Source organism: Ascaphus truei, chromosome 1, assembly GCF_040206685.1.
Source record: "Ascaphus truei isolate aAscTru1 chromosome 1, aAscTru1.hap1, whole genome shotgun sequence".
Lineage (NCBI taxonomy): Eukaryota > Metazoa > Chordata > Amphibia > Anura > Ascaphidae > Ascaphus > Ascaphus truei.
In genome coordinates this window covers 541,299,512-541,314,066 of record NC_134483.1, presented here as the reverse complement: position 1 = coordinate 541,314,066, position 14,555 = coordinate 541,299,512, and the positions used below count along the sequence as shown (strand labels likewise).

At 52.4% G+C, this 14,555-nt stretch overlaps 1 protein-coding gene across 2 annotated transcripts in view; it reads left to right on the top strand.

Moving 5' to 3' along the window:
- The first annotated feature begins 986 nt into the window (after positions 1–986).
- The window catches only part of SFXN5 (sideroflexin 5), a 492,741-nt gene continuing 479,172 nt past the window's right edge, over positions 987–14,555 (top strand). The window contains exon 1 of one of the 2 annotated variants that reach the window (XM_075573333.1): positions 987–1,157. In XM_075573333.1, coding sequence (XP_075429448.1) covers positions 1,101–1,157 — 57 coding nt within the window. In that variant the 5' untranslated portion in view covers positions 987–1,100. Of the gene's footprint in view, positions 1,158–7,924; positions 8,208–14,555 lie in introns of those variants that run through there. The other variant, XM_075573323.1, reaches the window with a different exon arrangement.

The following is a 14,555-nucleotide window of genomic DNA, read 5'->3' as shown; positions in this document are numbered from 1 at the left end:
CACAGCATGGCACTAGCAAAGCAAGTAATGACCACTCGCAGACATGTTTCAACCTTGATGGGTATCATCGGTGTGAGGTTGGTTTATACTTGCTTTGAAATATTTCTAGGCTGGGTAGGTTTACCATATCACATTTTAAGTTATGGTGGGTGAAAAAGGCAACAAAAAACCTCCACCGTTAGCAGATAGCCAATAAAGAATATCCCTTATGAGCACATTAACATGCCTTAGGCTCATGCTCCCTGCTTGCTCGCTGAGGCTCAGGGAAAGCGGGTGCTTTCCCTGGCCTTGCGGTTGCTTACCGCACGCGCTGTCAGCGGGCCGTCAGGGGGCGGGCCGGGGGCGGGCCAGTGATGTCACGGAGCTGGTTCGCCCTCATTGGACGAACCGCTCACGTGACCGGCCTGTCGTTCCGGCAAGCGGGGGAATTTTAAATTCCCCTAAGACCTACGCTTCCGCAAGCGCGCAGAAGCGCAGGTGAGCCCCTACTAAAGCCGCTCTAATTGCGGCTGTAGGGGCTCAGTGCTGAGTGGGAGCGCGCGTCAGCACGCTTCCGCCAGCAAGCGGTAAACATGGCCGAGGCCTTAGACAGGTCTGCACCCTTACCTTTCAACCATTATCATCTAGCATACAATGATCCCACTGCAGCAAGGGATTATTGGAAATGACATGCAAATGAGCACCCAATGAGTCACCTTTTGCCTGGAAAATCCATTCAAATGGAACCCATATACATATGTACAGACCTATATGCAAAAAAGTGAAATATATGAAAATATGCAAAAAAAAGTGGAATTTATTGACTAAACGTTTCGTTCTCAAGAGCACACACACACATACAAATACACATATCTAAAACATATAACATGACCAGAAAGGGATGAGAACCCACGTCCTTACATGACCTTATCCTGGAAGCTGCCACTAAATAAGACTACAACTCCCATGAGTCTCCGGGTGTGCGTCTGACGTCACGCGCCGCCGGGCTCCCCCAGCAGGTGCTTCCCCTTGTATGCAGGGCTCAGCCTCCCTGTGTGCCTCAGAGCGCGCGGGTAGGAGCACTCACTCACACGCAGGCGGGCTGCAGGGAGCAGCTTCACATGGCGGTCCCGGCCGGGTATCCTCCCTTCATGCTCGGGAAGCCGCGCTTCGGACAGGTAAAGTGACAGTGCCGGGGGTGGCGGGCGCGGGTTGAGCGCAGGTTCGGGTACGGACAAGCTCCCACCCTGGTTACGGGAGCCGAGAGCGCGCGCGCGTGTTGTGACAGTTGGCCGCGCCCCCCCGGTGTATGCGGCGGTTAGGTTGAAGGAAGGCGAGCTAGGATTGGATGCTCTGGGCTTGGGAGGGCGTGGCTACCATAGGGGGCGTGAATTGTCAGTGATGAGAATGTTCATAGCTATGGATGGGATTGTATAGAACTGTCATTGTGAAATGTATAGGACCTGTGATATACATTGGGGCTGTGATAGTGATATGTATAGGGGCTGTGATATGCATAGGGGCTTTCATAGTGATATGTATAGGGGCTGTCATTGTGAAATGTATAGGACCTGTGATGTGCATAGGGGCTGTGATAGTGATATGTATAGGGGCTGTGATATGCATAGGGGCTTTGATAGTGATATGTATAGGGGCTGTCATTGTGAAATGTATAGGACCTGTGATATACATAGGGGCTGTGATAGTGATATGTATAGGGGCTGTGATATGCATAGGGGCTTTGATAGTGATATGTATAGGGGCTGTCATTGTGAAATGTATAGGACCTGTGATGTGCATAGGGGCTGTGATAGTGATATGTATAGGGGCTTTGATAGTGATATGTATAGGGGCTGTCATTGTGAAATGTATAGGATCTGAGATATGCATAGGGCTGGGATAGTGATATGTATGGGGGCTGTCATTGTGAAATGTATAGGAGCTGAGATATGCATAGGGGCTGTGATAGTGATATGTATAGGGGCTGTGCTAGTAATATGTATAGCGGCTGCCATAGTCATATGTATAGGGGCTGTCATAGTGAAATGTATAGGAGCTGTCATACTTGAAAACGAGAGGTAACTCTCAATGTATTACTTCCTGGTAAAATATTTTATAAATAAATAGTGAGGACATGTATAGGAGCTGTCATACTGAGGACATGTATAGGAGCTGTCATAGTGAGGACATGTATAGGAGCTGGCATAGTGAGGACATGTATAGGAGCTGTCATAGTGAGGACATGTATAGGAGCTGTCATAGTGAGGACATGTATAGGAGCTGGTATAGTGAGGACATGTATAGGAGCTGGTATAGTGAGGACATGTATAGGAGCTGGCATAGTGAGGACATGTATAGGAGCTGGCATAGTGAGGACATGTATAGGAGCTGGCATAGTGAGGACATGTATAGGAGCTGGCATAGTGAGGACATGTATAGGAGCTGGCATAGTGAGGACATGTATAGGAGCTGGCATAGTGAGAATATGTATAGGAGCTGTCATAGTGAGAATATGTATAGGAGCTGGCATAGTGAGGACATGTACAGGAGCTGGCATAGTGAGAATATGTATAGGAGCTGGCATAGTGAGAATATGTATAGGAGCTGGCATAGTGAGGACATGTATAGGAGCTGTCATAGTGAGGACATGTATAGGAGCTGTCATAGTGAGAATATGTATAGGAGCTGGCATAGTGAGACGTGTAGGAGCTGTCATAGTGAGAATATGATTAGGAGCTGTCATAGTGAGAATATGTATAGGAGCTGTCATAGTGAGACGTGTAGGAGCTGTCATTGTGAGAATATGTATAGGAGCTGTCATAGTGAGGACTAATTTAGCTAGCCTCTCATAAATCAGATTATCCATCCCCTTTTTTATTAATTTGGTGGCTCTTCTCTACATTTTTTTCTAGTTCCATAACATCTTTATATACGGCGTGGTCCCCAAATGTTGTCTATATTGGGATAGAATATGGGTGCAAATAGAAGAGTTGCCGGGGAGCTAATTAGTAAAGGCTCTTACAAAAGAGCTAATCTGTTCTCTTAACCCTAAAAATTACATTTGTTCTAAAAGGGGGCTCTCACAGCAGTTATTGTGGGACTATTAAACACCGACACTGAGGTTAGCACTCCGTATATAGTGGCTGGAAGTACAGCATCACATAATTACACAATGAGAAGCCATACATGTGTTGCGGGGCCTTGTAGCAGCAAAGGGATTAACCCTTTGGGTGCCTGAGGATGTCAGCTGCTCCGCCATGGGGTCTGACGCTCCAGGGGAAGTATGACATCGTAGCTACGTCATAATCTACTTTCTCGTTTTTGTAGAGGAGATCGAAGAGCGCAGAACGCGATCTATCAGGAAGATCACATGATCGCGAGTGCCAGAGGGGCCCTCCAACACGGAAAGGGTTAAACAAGAGCCGTGACCTATAGACACCACTTCTTTAAGTTTGGAAGGTGTAGTAGTCTAATCTCATAAACATAGCCCCTATTTTACAAAGTGAATTTCTATCTAGACTACAATAAAGAATCCAGCATTAAATAAGGGAATGTAGCGTCCCGTAGAGCAGGGGCCGGGGGGTCCCGTAGAGCAGAGGCTGGGGCGTCCTGTAGAGCAGGGGCCGGGGGGTCCCGTAGAGCAGAGGCTGGGGCGTCCCGTAGAGCAGGGGCCGGGGGGTCCCGTAGAGCAGGGGCTGGGGGGTCCCGTAGAGCAGGGGCTGGGGGGTCCCGTAGAACAGGGGCTGGGGGGTCCCGTAGAGCAGGGGCTGGGGGGTCCCGTAGAGCAGGGGCTGGGGCGTCCCGTAGAGCAGGGGCTGGGGCGTCCCGTAGAACAGGGGCTGGGGCGTCCCGTAGAGCAGGGGCTGGGGCGTCCCGTAGAGCAGAGGCTGGGGCGTCCCGTAGAGCAGGGGCCGGGGGGTCCCGTAGAGCAGGGGCTGGGGGGTCCCGTAGAACAGGGGCTGGGGGGTCCCGTAGAGCAGGGGCTGGGGGGTCCCGTAGAGCAGGGGCTGGGGCGTCCCGTAGAGCAGGGGCTGGGGCGTCCCGTAGAACAGGGGCTGGGGCGTCCCGTAGAGCAGGGGCTGGGGCGTCCCGTAGAGCAGGGGCTGGGGGGTCCCGTAGAGCAGGGGCTGGGGCGTCCCGTAGAGCAGGGGCTGGGGGGTCCCGTAGAACAGGGGCTGGGGGGTCCCGTAGAGCAGGGGCTGGGGGCGTCCCGTAGAGCAGGGGCTGGGGCGTCCCGTAGAGCAGGGGCTGGGGCGTCCCGTAGAGCAGGGGCTGGGGCGTCCCGTAGAGCAGGGGCTGGGGCGTCCCGTAGAGCAGGGGCTGGGGCGTCCCGTAGAGCAGGGGCTGGGGCGTCCCGTAGAGCAGGGGCTGGGGCGTCCCGTAGAGCAGGGGCCGGGGGTCCCGTAGAGTAGGGGGCTGGGGCGTCCCGTAGAACAGGGGCTGGGGCGTCCCGTAGAGCAGGGGCTGGGGGGTCCCGTAGAGCAGGGGCTGGGGGGTCCCGTAGAGCAGGGGCTGGGGCGTCCCGTAGAGCAGGGGCTGGGGGGGTCCCGTAGAACGGGCTGGGGGGTCCCGTAGAGCAGGGGCTGGGGCGTCCCGTAGAGCAGGGGCTGGGGGCGTCCCGTAGAGCAGGGGCTGGGGCGTCCCGTAGAGCAGGGGCTGGGGCGTCCCGTAGAGCAGGGGCTGGGGCGTCCCATAGAGCAGGGGCTGGGGCGTCCCGTAGAGCAGGGGCCGGGGGTCCCGTAGAGTAGGGGCTGGGGCGTCCCGTAGAGCAGGGGCTGGGGGGTCCCGTAGAGCAGGGGCTGGGGGGTCCCGTAGAGCAGGGGCTGGGGGGTCCCGTAGAGCAGGGGCTGGGGCGTCCCGTAGAGCAGGGGCTGGGGCGTCCCGTAGAGCAGGGGCTGGGGCATCCCGTAGAGCAGGGGCTGGGGCGTCCCGTAGAGCAGGGGCTGGGGGGTCCCGTAGAGCAGGGGCTGGGGGGTCCCGTAGAGCAGGGGCTGGGGGGTCCCGTAGAGCAGGGGCTGGGGGGTCCCGTAGAGCAGGGGCTGGGGGGTCCCGTAGAGCAGGGGCTGGGGGGTCCCGTAGAGCAGGGGCTGGGGCGTCCCGTAGAGCAGGGGCTGGGGCGTCCCGTAGAGCAGGGGCTGGGGCGTCCCGTAGAGCAGGGGCCGGGGGTCCCGTAGAGTAGGGGGCTGGGGCGTCCCGTAGAACAGGGGCTGGGGCGTCCCGTAGAGCAGGGGCTGGGGGGTCCCGTAGAGCAGGGGCTGGGGGGTCCCGTAGAGCAGGGGCTGGGGCGTCCCGTAGAGCAGGGGCTGGGGGGTCCCGTAGAACGGGCTGGGGCGTCCCGTAGAGCAGGGGCTGGGGCGTCCCGTAGAGCAGGGGCTGGGGCGTCCCGTAGAGCAGGGGATGGGGCGTCCCGTAGAGCAGGGGCTGGGGCGTCCCGTAGAGCAGGGGCTGGGGCGTCCCGTAGAGCAGGGGCCGGGGGTCCCGTAGAGTAGGGGCTGGGGCGTCCCGTAGAGCAGGGGCTGGGGGGTCCCGTAGAGCAGGGGCTGGGGGGTCCCGTAGAGCAGGGGCTGGGGGGTCCCGTAGAGCAGGGGCTGGGGGGTCCCGTAGAGCAGGGGCTGGGGCGTCCCGTAGAGCAGGGGCTGGGGCGTCCCGTAGAGCAGGGGCTGGGGCGTCCCGTAGAGCAGGGGCTGGGGCGTCCCGTAGAGCAGGGGCTGGGGGGTCCCGTAGAGCAGGGGCTGGGGGGTCCCGTAGAGCAGGGGCTGGGGGGTCCCGTAGAGCAGGGGCCGGGGGGTCCCGTAGAGCAGGGGCCGGGGGGTCCCGTAGAGCAGGGGCCGGGGGGTCCCGTAGAGCAGGGGCCGGGGGGTCCCGTAGAGCAGGGGCCGGGGGGTCCCGTAGAGCAGGGGCCGGGGCGTCCCGTAGAGCAGGGGCCGGGGCGTCCCGTAGAGCAGGGGCCGGGGCGTCCCGTAGAGCAGGGGCCGGGGGGTCCCGTAGAGCAGGGGCCGTGGCGTCCCGTAGAGCAGGGGCCGTGGCGTCCCGTAGAGCAGGGGCCGGGGGGTCCCGTAGAGCAGGGGCCGGGGCGTCCCGTAGAGCAGGGGCCGGGGCGTCCCGTAGAGCAGGGGCTGGGGCGTCCCGTAGAGCAGGGGCCGGGGCGTCCCGTAGAACAGGGGCTGGGGCGTCCCGTAGAGCAGGGGCTGGGGCGTCCCGTAGAGCAGGGGCTGGGGGTCCCGTAGAGCAGGGGCTGGGGCGTCCTGTAGTGGTAGTGCAGTATTGAACTTTCTTTTCCCCATGCGTAACTACGCCAGCACATCTGTCACATACTGTAGCTTTGCTCCAGCAACCTTTGTTTCCAAAGTGGGATTTATACCATGCAGTAAAAGGCTTACGCTGTGTTTGCCTGCTGGTAATCTTGTGCAGGATTGTGAGCTATATATCTGCACATGTCAAACGGATACTGTATATAAGAACGATGCGTTGAACTCCATAGAAGACCGGCATTTCTTTCTTTTCATTTCGTTGTAGCTGTATCAAATGTAATAAAAACTGTTAATCTTCAGTGCCTGCTTGTTGCACTCTTTGTAACTACGAGTTAGGCTGCGGCCATAGTGGTCGCGTTCACTATGTCTGCAGCCTTAGCTATTAAAGGTGTCACGCGTACCTTCCTTTTCTTTGTCTCTTGCTTACACTCTGTTTACACCAAACTGCTGCTGATCCTAAAGTGAAGATAGGACACACAGTGACATGGGAGTAGGAGTAATGTCATGGTGGGAGTTCCAGCGACATACAGGGTGTCCTTTTCTCGGGGTTAGAGGCGTGGGCTGACAAGATAGAGTGGAGGCTCAGGGTTCAGACCTAACTATGTGGGCTCATGTTAAATATATCGTGCAGTGCAGCATTTGACACCATGGACCACCCTCTTCTCCTTTACATTCTCCATACTCTTGGTATTCGTAACAAAGCTCTATCCTGGATCTCCTCTTACCTCTCCCATCAGTGTCTCTTCTGTTAACACCTCCTCCTCCTCCATTTATCTCTCTGTGGGGGTGCCGCAGGGCTCTGTACTAGGACCTCTTCTCTTCTCTCTTTACACACTCTCTCTAGGTGACCTAATCACATCTGTTGGGTTCAAATATCACCTCCTATGCTGACGATACACATTTACTTTTCAACCCCTGACCTTACACCTGCTATACAGACCAAAGTTTCTGAATGTCTCTCTGCTATATCATCCTGGATGGCCCTCCGCCGACTTAAACTAAACATGGCAAAAACAGAGCTCTTCATATTTCACCCCAAACCTGGCCCTACTGCCTCCTTCTACATTACTGTTGGAAGTACTGTCATACACCCAGTAGCACAAGCACGCTGCCTAGGGGTCACGCTCGACTCCTCTCTTGCATTCTTCTCTCACATTCAAAAAGTAGCTAAAACTTGTCGCTTTTTCCTCCACAATATTACAAAGATACGGCCTTTCCTCTGTTGCTCGACTGCTAAAACTCTGTCACAGACCCTCATTCTCTCCCGTCTCGATTACTGTAACCTCCTGCTGTCCGGCCTTCCTGCCTCTCACCTGTCTCCCCTACAATCTATCCTAAACGCTGCTGCCAGAATCACTCCACTCTTTCCTGAATCTGTCTCAGTTTAAATCCCTTTCCTGGCTTCCTATCAAATCCCGCATCACACACTCAATTCTCCTCCTCACTTTGAAAGCTTTACACTCTTCTGCTCTTCTTTACATCTCAGCCCTAATTTGTCGCTGTGCTCCATCCCAACTCTTGCGTTCCTCTCAAGGATGTCTTCTTTCTACCCCCTTTGTATATAAAGCCCTCTCCCGCCTTAAACCCTTCTCACTGACTGCCCCGCACCTCTGGAATGCCCTTCCCCTCAGTACCTGACTGGCACCCTCTCTATCCACCTTTTAAGACCCATCTTCAAACACACCTGCTTAACGAAGAGTAGGAGGAGCCATGTGGCTGATACTTTACACCGGAAAAAAGAAGAGATCGATGCTTCAGCCACCCAAGAGGACAGGGACTCACCAGGATAGTTTAAAAACAGGAAATATTTATTTAAACTGCACGAAGGGAACACTCAGGACAAACGGGAATGAGAAACCTCCTCCCACGCGTTTCGGGCACAGACTGTCCTTACTCCTTGAGAAAGGACTGACGTCATCATCCCTCAGAGGACACAGGACGCCGGGAGAGAGAGAGCAGCGAGGGACGGCATTGATCGTGAGTAACTGGTTACTCCAACACCGATCCTTATACACTGTGCTTCTGCAACCGAGCCTCATTAAGCATTCACGTTGTTAGCAGTGTTTTTTCTCACCAACTCTCTCTCCTCTCTATTCACTCCTACACTCGTCCATTCAGCATTCCCAAGCTCACAGCAATTGGGCTGTTTACCTTTGAGCTACACAGACGGCTTCTCTGCTCTTCCTGATTCTTTACACCTCATACATCGACCATGGCCCCCTGCAGACGCACTTACCAGAACGCCCTCCTACTGTCTCTGTACGTTCTTCCTACCAGTTAGACTGTAAGCTCTTCGGAGCAGGGACTCATTTTCCTAAATGTTACTTTTATGTCTGAAGCGCTTATTCCCACGATCTGTTATTTGTATTATATATGTTATTTATATGATTGTCACATGTATTACTGCTGTGACGCGCTACAGTATGTACATTAATGACGCTATATAAATAAAGACATACATACAGTGCCTACAACAAATGAAACCTCCTGCTTTACAGTAACAGCAGCACCTCCACCTCACAGTAACAGCAGCACCTCCACCTCACAGTAACAGCAGCACCTCCACTTTACAGTAACAGCAGCACCTCCACCTCACAGTAACAGCAGCACCTCCACCTCACAGTAACAGCAGCACCTCCACCTCACAGTAACAGCAGCACCTCCACCTCACAGTAACAGCAGCACCTCCACCTCACAGTAACAGCAGCACCTCCACCTCACAGTAACAGCAGCACCTCCACCTCACAGTAACAGCAGCACCTCCACTTTACAGTAACAGCAGCACCTCCACTTTACAGTAACAGCAGCACCTCCACCTCACAGTAACAGCAGCACCTCCACCTCACAGTAACAGCAGCACCTCCACCTCACAGTAACAGCAGCACCTCCACTTTACAGTAACAGCAGCACCTCCACCTCACAGTAACAGCAGCACCTCCACCTCACAGTAACAGCAGCACCTCCACTTTACAGTAACAGCAGCACCTCCACCTCACAGTAACAGCAGCACCTCCACTTTACAGTAACAGCAGCACCTCCACCTCACAGTAACAGCAGCACCTCCACTTTACAGTAACAGCAGCACCTCCACTTTACAGTAACAGCAGCACCTCCACCTCACAGTAACAGCAGCACCTCCACCTCACAGTAACAGCAGCACCTCCACCTCACAGTAACAGCAGCACCTCCACTTTACAGTAACAGCAGCACCTCCACCTCACAGTAACAGCAGCACCTCCACCTCACAGTAACAGCAGCACCTCCACCTCACAGTAACAGCAGCACCTCCACTTTACAGTAACAGCAGCACCTCCACCTCACAGTAACAGCAGCACCTCCACCTCACAGTAACAGCAGCACCTCCACCTCACAGTAACAGCAGCACCTCCACCTCACAGTAACAGCAGCACCTCCACTTTACAGTAACAGCAGCACCTCCACTTTACAGTAACAGCAGCACCTCCACCTCACAGTAACAGCAGCACCTCCACCTCACAGTAACAGCAGCACCTCCACCTCACAGTAACAGCAGCACCTCCACCTCACAGTAACAGCAGCACCTCCACTTTACAGTAACAGCAGCACCTCCACTTTACAGTAACAGCAGCACCTCCACCTCACAGTAACAGCAGCACCTCCACTTTACAGTAAGGAATCAGACATCTTAACTCCGGGATGGCCAACTTGAGTTCTCAAGGTCCACCAACAGGTCAGGTTTTCAGGATATTCCTGCTTCAGGTGGCTCCATCAGTGGCTCAGTCGAAGACTCTGACCCTCTGATCTACAGGTCAAAGACTGAGCCACTGATTGAGCCACCTGTGCTGAAGCAGGGATATCCCTAATACCCAGCCTGTTGGTGGCCCTTGAGTGCTGGAGTTGGCCATCCCTGCCTTAACTCTCACACATTTCTCAGTCTCTGAGTTGGCATCTGTCTCGTGGATTTTAGCACCCGTGTTTCATGAACTACAAAGGCGTCTCACTAATACAAATGTGTACAGCAGGGCCCCGGGTATACGGCGGGTTCCGTTCCAGAGGCCCGCCGTATAATGAAAATCGGCGGAAAACGGATCCGGCGATTTTCAGTGCTGCGCATGCGCAAACCGGCATTTTCGCCGTTCTGTGCATGTGCGACCTATGCGCTGCGCGCGCAACCTGCGGCCTGCGCATGCGCGCCAGGCGCAACCGCCCGTTCTGCACATGCACAATTTCAGATTCAACATGGCGGCCCCCCTTCTCGGTGCCGCCGTATCAGCGGATCGCCGGAAAGTGGAGCGCCGAGAAGCGGGGCCCTGCTGTACTTTTAAACTAAAATGCCATTTTGGTCAAAAAAAACAAATCTCTTGGAGTTTGGCCCCCAGACGTTTACACAAGGCTTTTTGGCCACCAAGATCATAAAGCATGTGTTTATAGGAACTGACAGGGGAAATCTCACAAATTCTTGCACTTTCCCCTACCTGGCGAGATGGATCATGTAAGTTATGGGAATGTTTATTGATAATCTATTCCACCTGTGGCAGGATTTATCTGGTGACATTGTTATAAAGTGAGGTAGACGCCCCTGTTAGTTTTCTAGTTTGTTTCATGGCGAATAACAATTTAACCAAAATTGTTAGTTTGTAGGCTCTTTGACATTTTTTTCAACAATGTATTCTTTGTGCTGTTGATGTAAAATGCAGACACAGTGAGTTTCTCATGAAGATATACAGTCTAATTGTTGGTATGTGAAACACAACATTAATATAGAGGTTTCATCAACGGTCCAGACCTTAAGACTACAAGTACTGAATGGTCTTCTACTTCACAGTCTGGTTGCATACACACTGCATACTGTGTACGGTTCCATGAACTGCAGTCACAACGTTTGTTAAGAGTTGTTTCCTGTGGGATTCACTCTCTCTTGCCCAGGCGTGGCCAACTCCAGTTCTCTAGGGGCACCAATGGGCCAGGTTTTAAAGATATCCCTTTTTCAGCACAGGTGGCTTAATCAGCCACCTGTGCTGAAGCAGGGATATCCTTCAAACCTGGCCACGCATGCTCTAGCCTGTGTATCTGAGACCCCAATACATCAACAACTCTGCTCTAAGCCCATTAAATATATTCCCCCACTGAAGGAACCGGGAATGCAATGATGTAACCACCGTAAACATGCTGCGGATATCACAAATACACGTTATTGTATTCCAATAATGGAACATTAATGTAAAGTAGCAATCCCCCCTGCTTGTTTTTGTGTTTCCAGCTTTGGAACAGGGCCCTTCTGAGCTGAACGTGCTTTTAGCTGTGGGGAGCCCCAGGTCCACTAGATATTTACCAGTCTAGTTGCTGTTTATTTTTGCTTCAGTTCAGCAAATCAAAATGGCTGCCAAAGCGGCTTTGGTCCCACGCGCCAATAGGAAGCTGCGACATCATCTGATGCAGGTTTTGTAATGGACAATCGCTGGCATCCGTTCTCAGACTTCCAGGAAGAATGCCTGCAATTATAATGGTTCTAATCTGGAGGACCCGCTGTTTGAATACTGTAAAAAAAATCTATATTAAAAATGAGCGGAAGGGAGGAGGTGCTGCTCCTAAGGTTTTTAGCTATTATTACAGAATGACCCATGTATTGCCAACTGTAAATGATATATTTATCCAGAAACAAATAACTTCTACAGGATTCATAGGGCATACTTTAAATGGAATATATATCCTTTTTTATGTTTTTTTTCTAATTGCATATCCAGTATAACCAGCCTCACACTGGTGAGACCCAATAGGTCGAAACGGCTGTCTGTGGGGAGGTTTACTGGCTATGCATCTTAACCCAGGCTGTGCTGAAAAGCTGTGCAAAACAGCAAGCATAAGTTTATAGGGGGTCCATGTCAAAATGGATTTGAAGCAAAAGGTGGCACTGTGTGCTCATTTGCATGTCATTTCCCAGAATCCCTTGCTGCAGTGGAAGCGCTGTATGCTGGCTGATAATGGTGAAAGGCGGGGTTGCAGACCTGTCTAAGACATGCAAATGAGCACACAGTAATATGTATGTATGTATGTAAAAAAGCAGCATGCACTCCAATGTAGATATCCAGAAAGCCCTGGTGCTAGTCCCATAAATAATGTAAAGAGTACGTTACCATCCAGCAGAGTAGCAGAACAGCAAAGAGAGGCAGCACTCAGAGGTAAGTCAGCAACATAATGTATTGAAACAGACACAAAAATCCGACGTTTCGATCCCCAGAGGGATCTTCTTCCTGGGGGCACACCCTGTGCCTCTTTTTGCTGTTCTGCTGCCCTGCTGGATGGTGGCGTTCTCTTTACATTATTTATGGGACTGGCACCAGGCCTTTCTGGATATCTACTGTGACAAACGGCTTACTCCGGGGCTCCGTCGTTTGTCCGGGACTGTTTAGAACACGGTCTTTTAGGGTAGGTTAAATGATGAGGCGTCACGTTCTGTTCCTTTAAACAGGCTATGCCTGGTTTATTCAGTCCCAGGCACTGAGACTGCCACAGTGCATACAACAGAAAACAGATCAAAACAAAAGCTGCTCACCTGAGCGATAACTTAACTTAGATATCCCTGACTCAGGGTTGGAAGTGGCTTTTCCACTCCCAACAACAAAACAAGGTACTTTTGCAGTCTTGCACAAATGAACAGAAAGATTGAACCTGTTTGGGGAAGAGGCTTCTCCCCTCTGTAGTTCAGCAGCCTTCCAGCCTCCTGGCTCTTGTGGAGAGACCAGAGCAAACAGGAAATCAGTCTTTCATACCTGATTCCTAATTAGCATGACAGGTGACAGAAATCAGGCAGCAGACAAACTCTGGTCTGGATCTCTCATCCCTCAGTTCCAGCGCTTGCCAAACTGTGGGATGGAGTGTATGTATTATAAGGCTGCACTCCCAGGCCAAACAGGATAGAAACTGTCTAGTATCCTGGGAGCCCTATATACGGAATTTATTACCATCCCCTGGTTTCTGTCACATATCCTCCCCCCCAGCTCAGACCTCGAGGGATGAGCGACCATGGATATTAGGGAGTGCATCCTTGACAACCCGTCAGCATTGCCATGTTTGTGCCCTGACCTGTGTTCCACAGAAAATTTAAAGGGTTGTAGGCTTAGGAACCACCTGGTCACTCTAGCATTCTTTTCCCTGTTTTGACACATCCAGGTAAGGGGTGCATGATCTGTGACCAACCGGAATTTTCTCCCCAACAGATAGTATTTGAGCGTCTCTACAGCCCACTTTATTGCGAGACACTCTTTCTCTACTATGGAGTAATTTTTCTCCTGGGGATTTAGTTTCCTACTTAAATAAAGGATGGGGTGCTCCTCACCTTGAGACTCCTGGGAGAGTACCGCCCCCAGCCCTACCTCAGATGCGTCGGTTTGGACTACGAACTCTTTGGAGAAGTCAGGTGTGACCAACACTGGTTGGGCACAGAGAGCTTCTTTCAGGCTTCTAAAGGCCTGTTCGGTTTCCGGGGACCACTTTACCATTAGCGGTCCTCTTGCTTTTGTGAGGTCAGTTAGTGGGGTTGCCTTAGTTGCAAAATTGGGAATAAACCTTCTATAGTACCCAATTAACCCCAAAAAGGTCCTTACTTGTTTTTTTGTAACTGGCCTTGGCCAATTTTGTATCGCCTCCACTTTGAGTGTTTGGGGTTTGAGTAAACCTCTGCCAATAGAATATCCCAGATACTTGGCCTCCTCCAGACCAATAGTGCATTTAGCGGGGTTAGCAGTTAGTCCAGCAGACCGGACTGCGTCAAGCACAGCTTGGACCTTTGGAAGGTGGGATTGCCAATCTTCACTATGGATTACCACATCATCCAGGTAGGCGGCAGCATACCGAGCATGTGGTTTTAAAATTTTATCCATCATTCTTTGGAATGTGGCGGGAGCTCCATGTAAGCCAAAAGGCAACACCTTATACTGAAAGAGGCCGTCTGGGGTTGAGAAGGCTGTCTTTTCTTTTGCCCTTTCTGTGAGGGGAACCTGCCAGTACCCTTTTGTTAGGTCTAGGGTTGTGAGATATCGGGCTTTGCCCAGTCTCTCTACAAGTTCATCTACCCTGGGCATAGGATAAGTATCAAATTTTGACACCGCGTTTAGTTTCCGGTAGTCATTACAAAACCTTGTTGTACCATCTGGCTTTGGGACTAAGACTATAGGGCTGTTCCACCCACTTTGGGATTCCTCAATTACACCTAGTTTTAGCATTTTTTTAACCTCTAAACTTATAGCCTTTCTTTTGGCCTCTGGGATTCGGTACGGTTTAAGGTTAACTCGGACCCCCGGTTCAGAGACTAGGTCATGTTCAATTACGCTAGTTCTACCTGGCCGT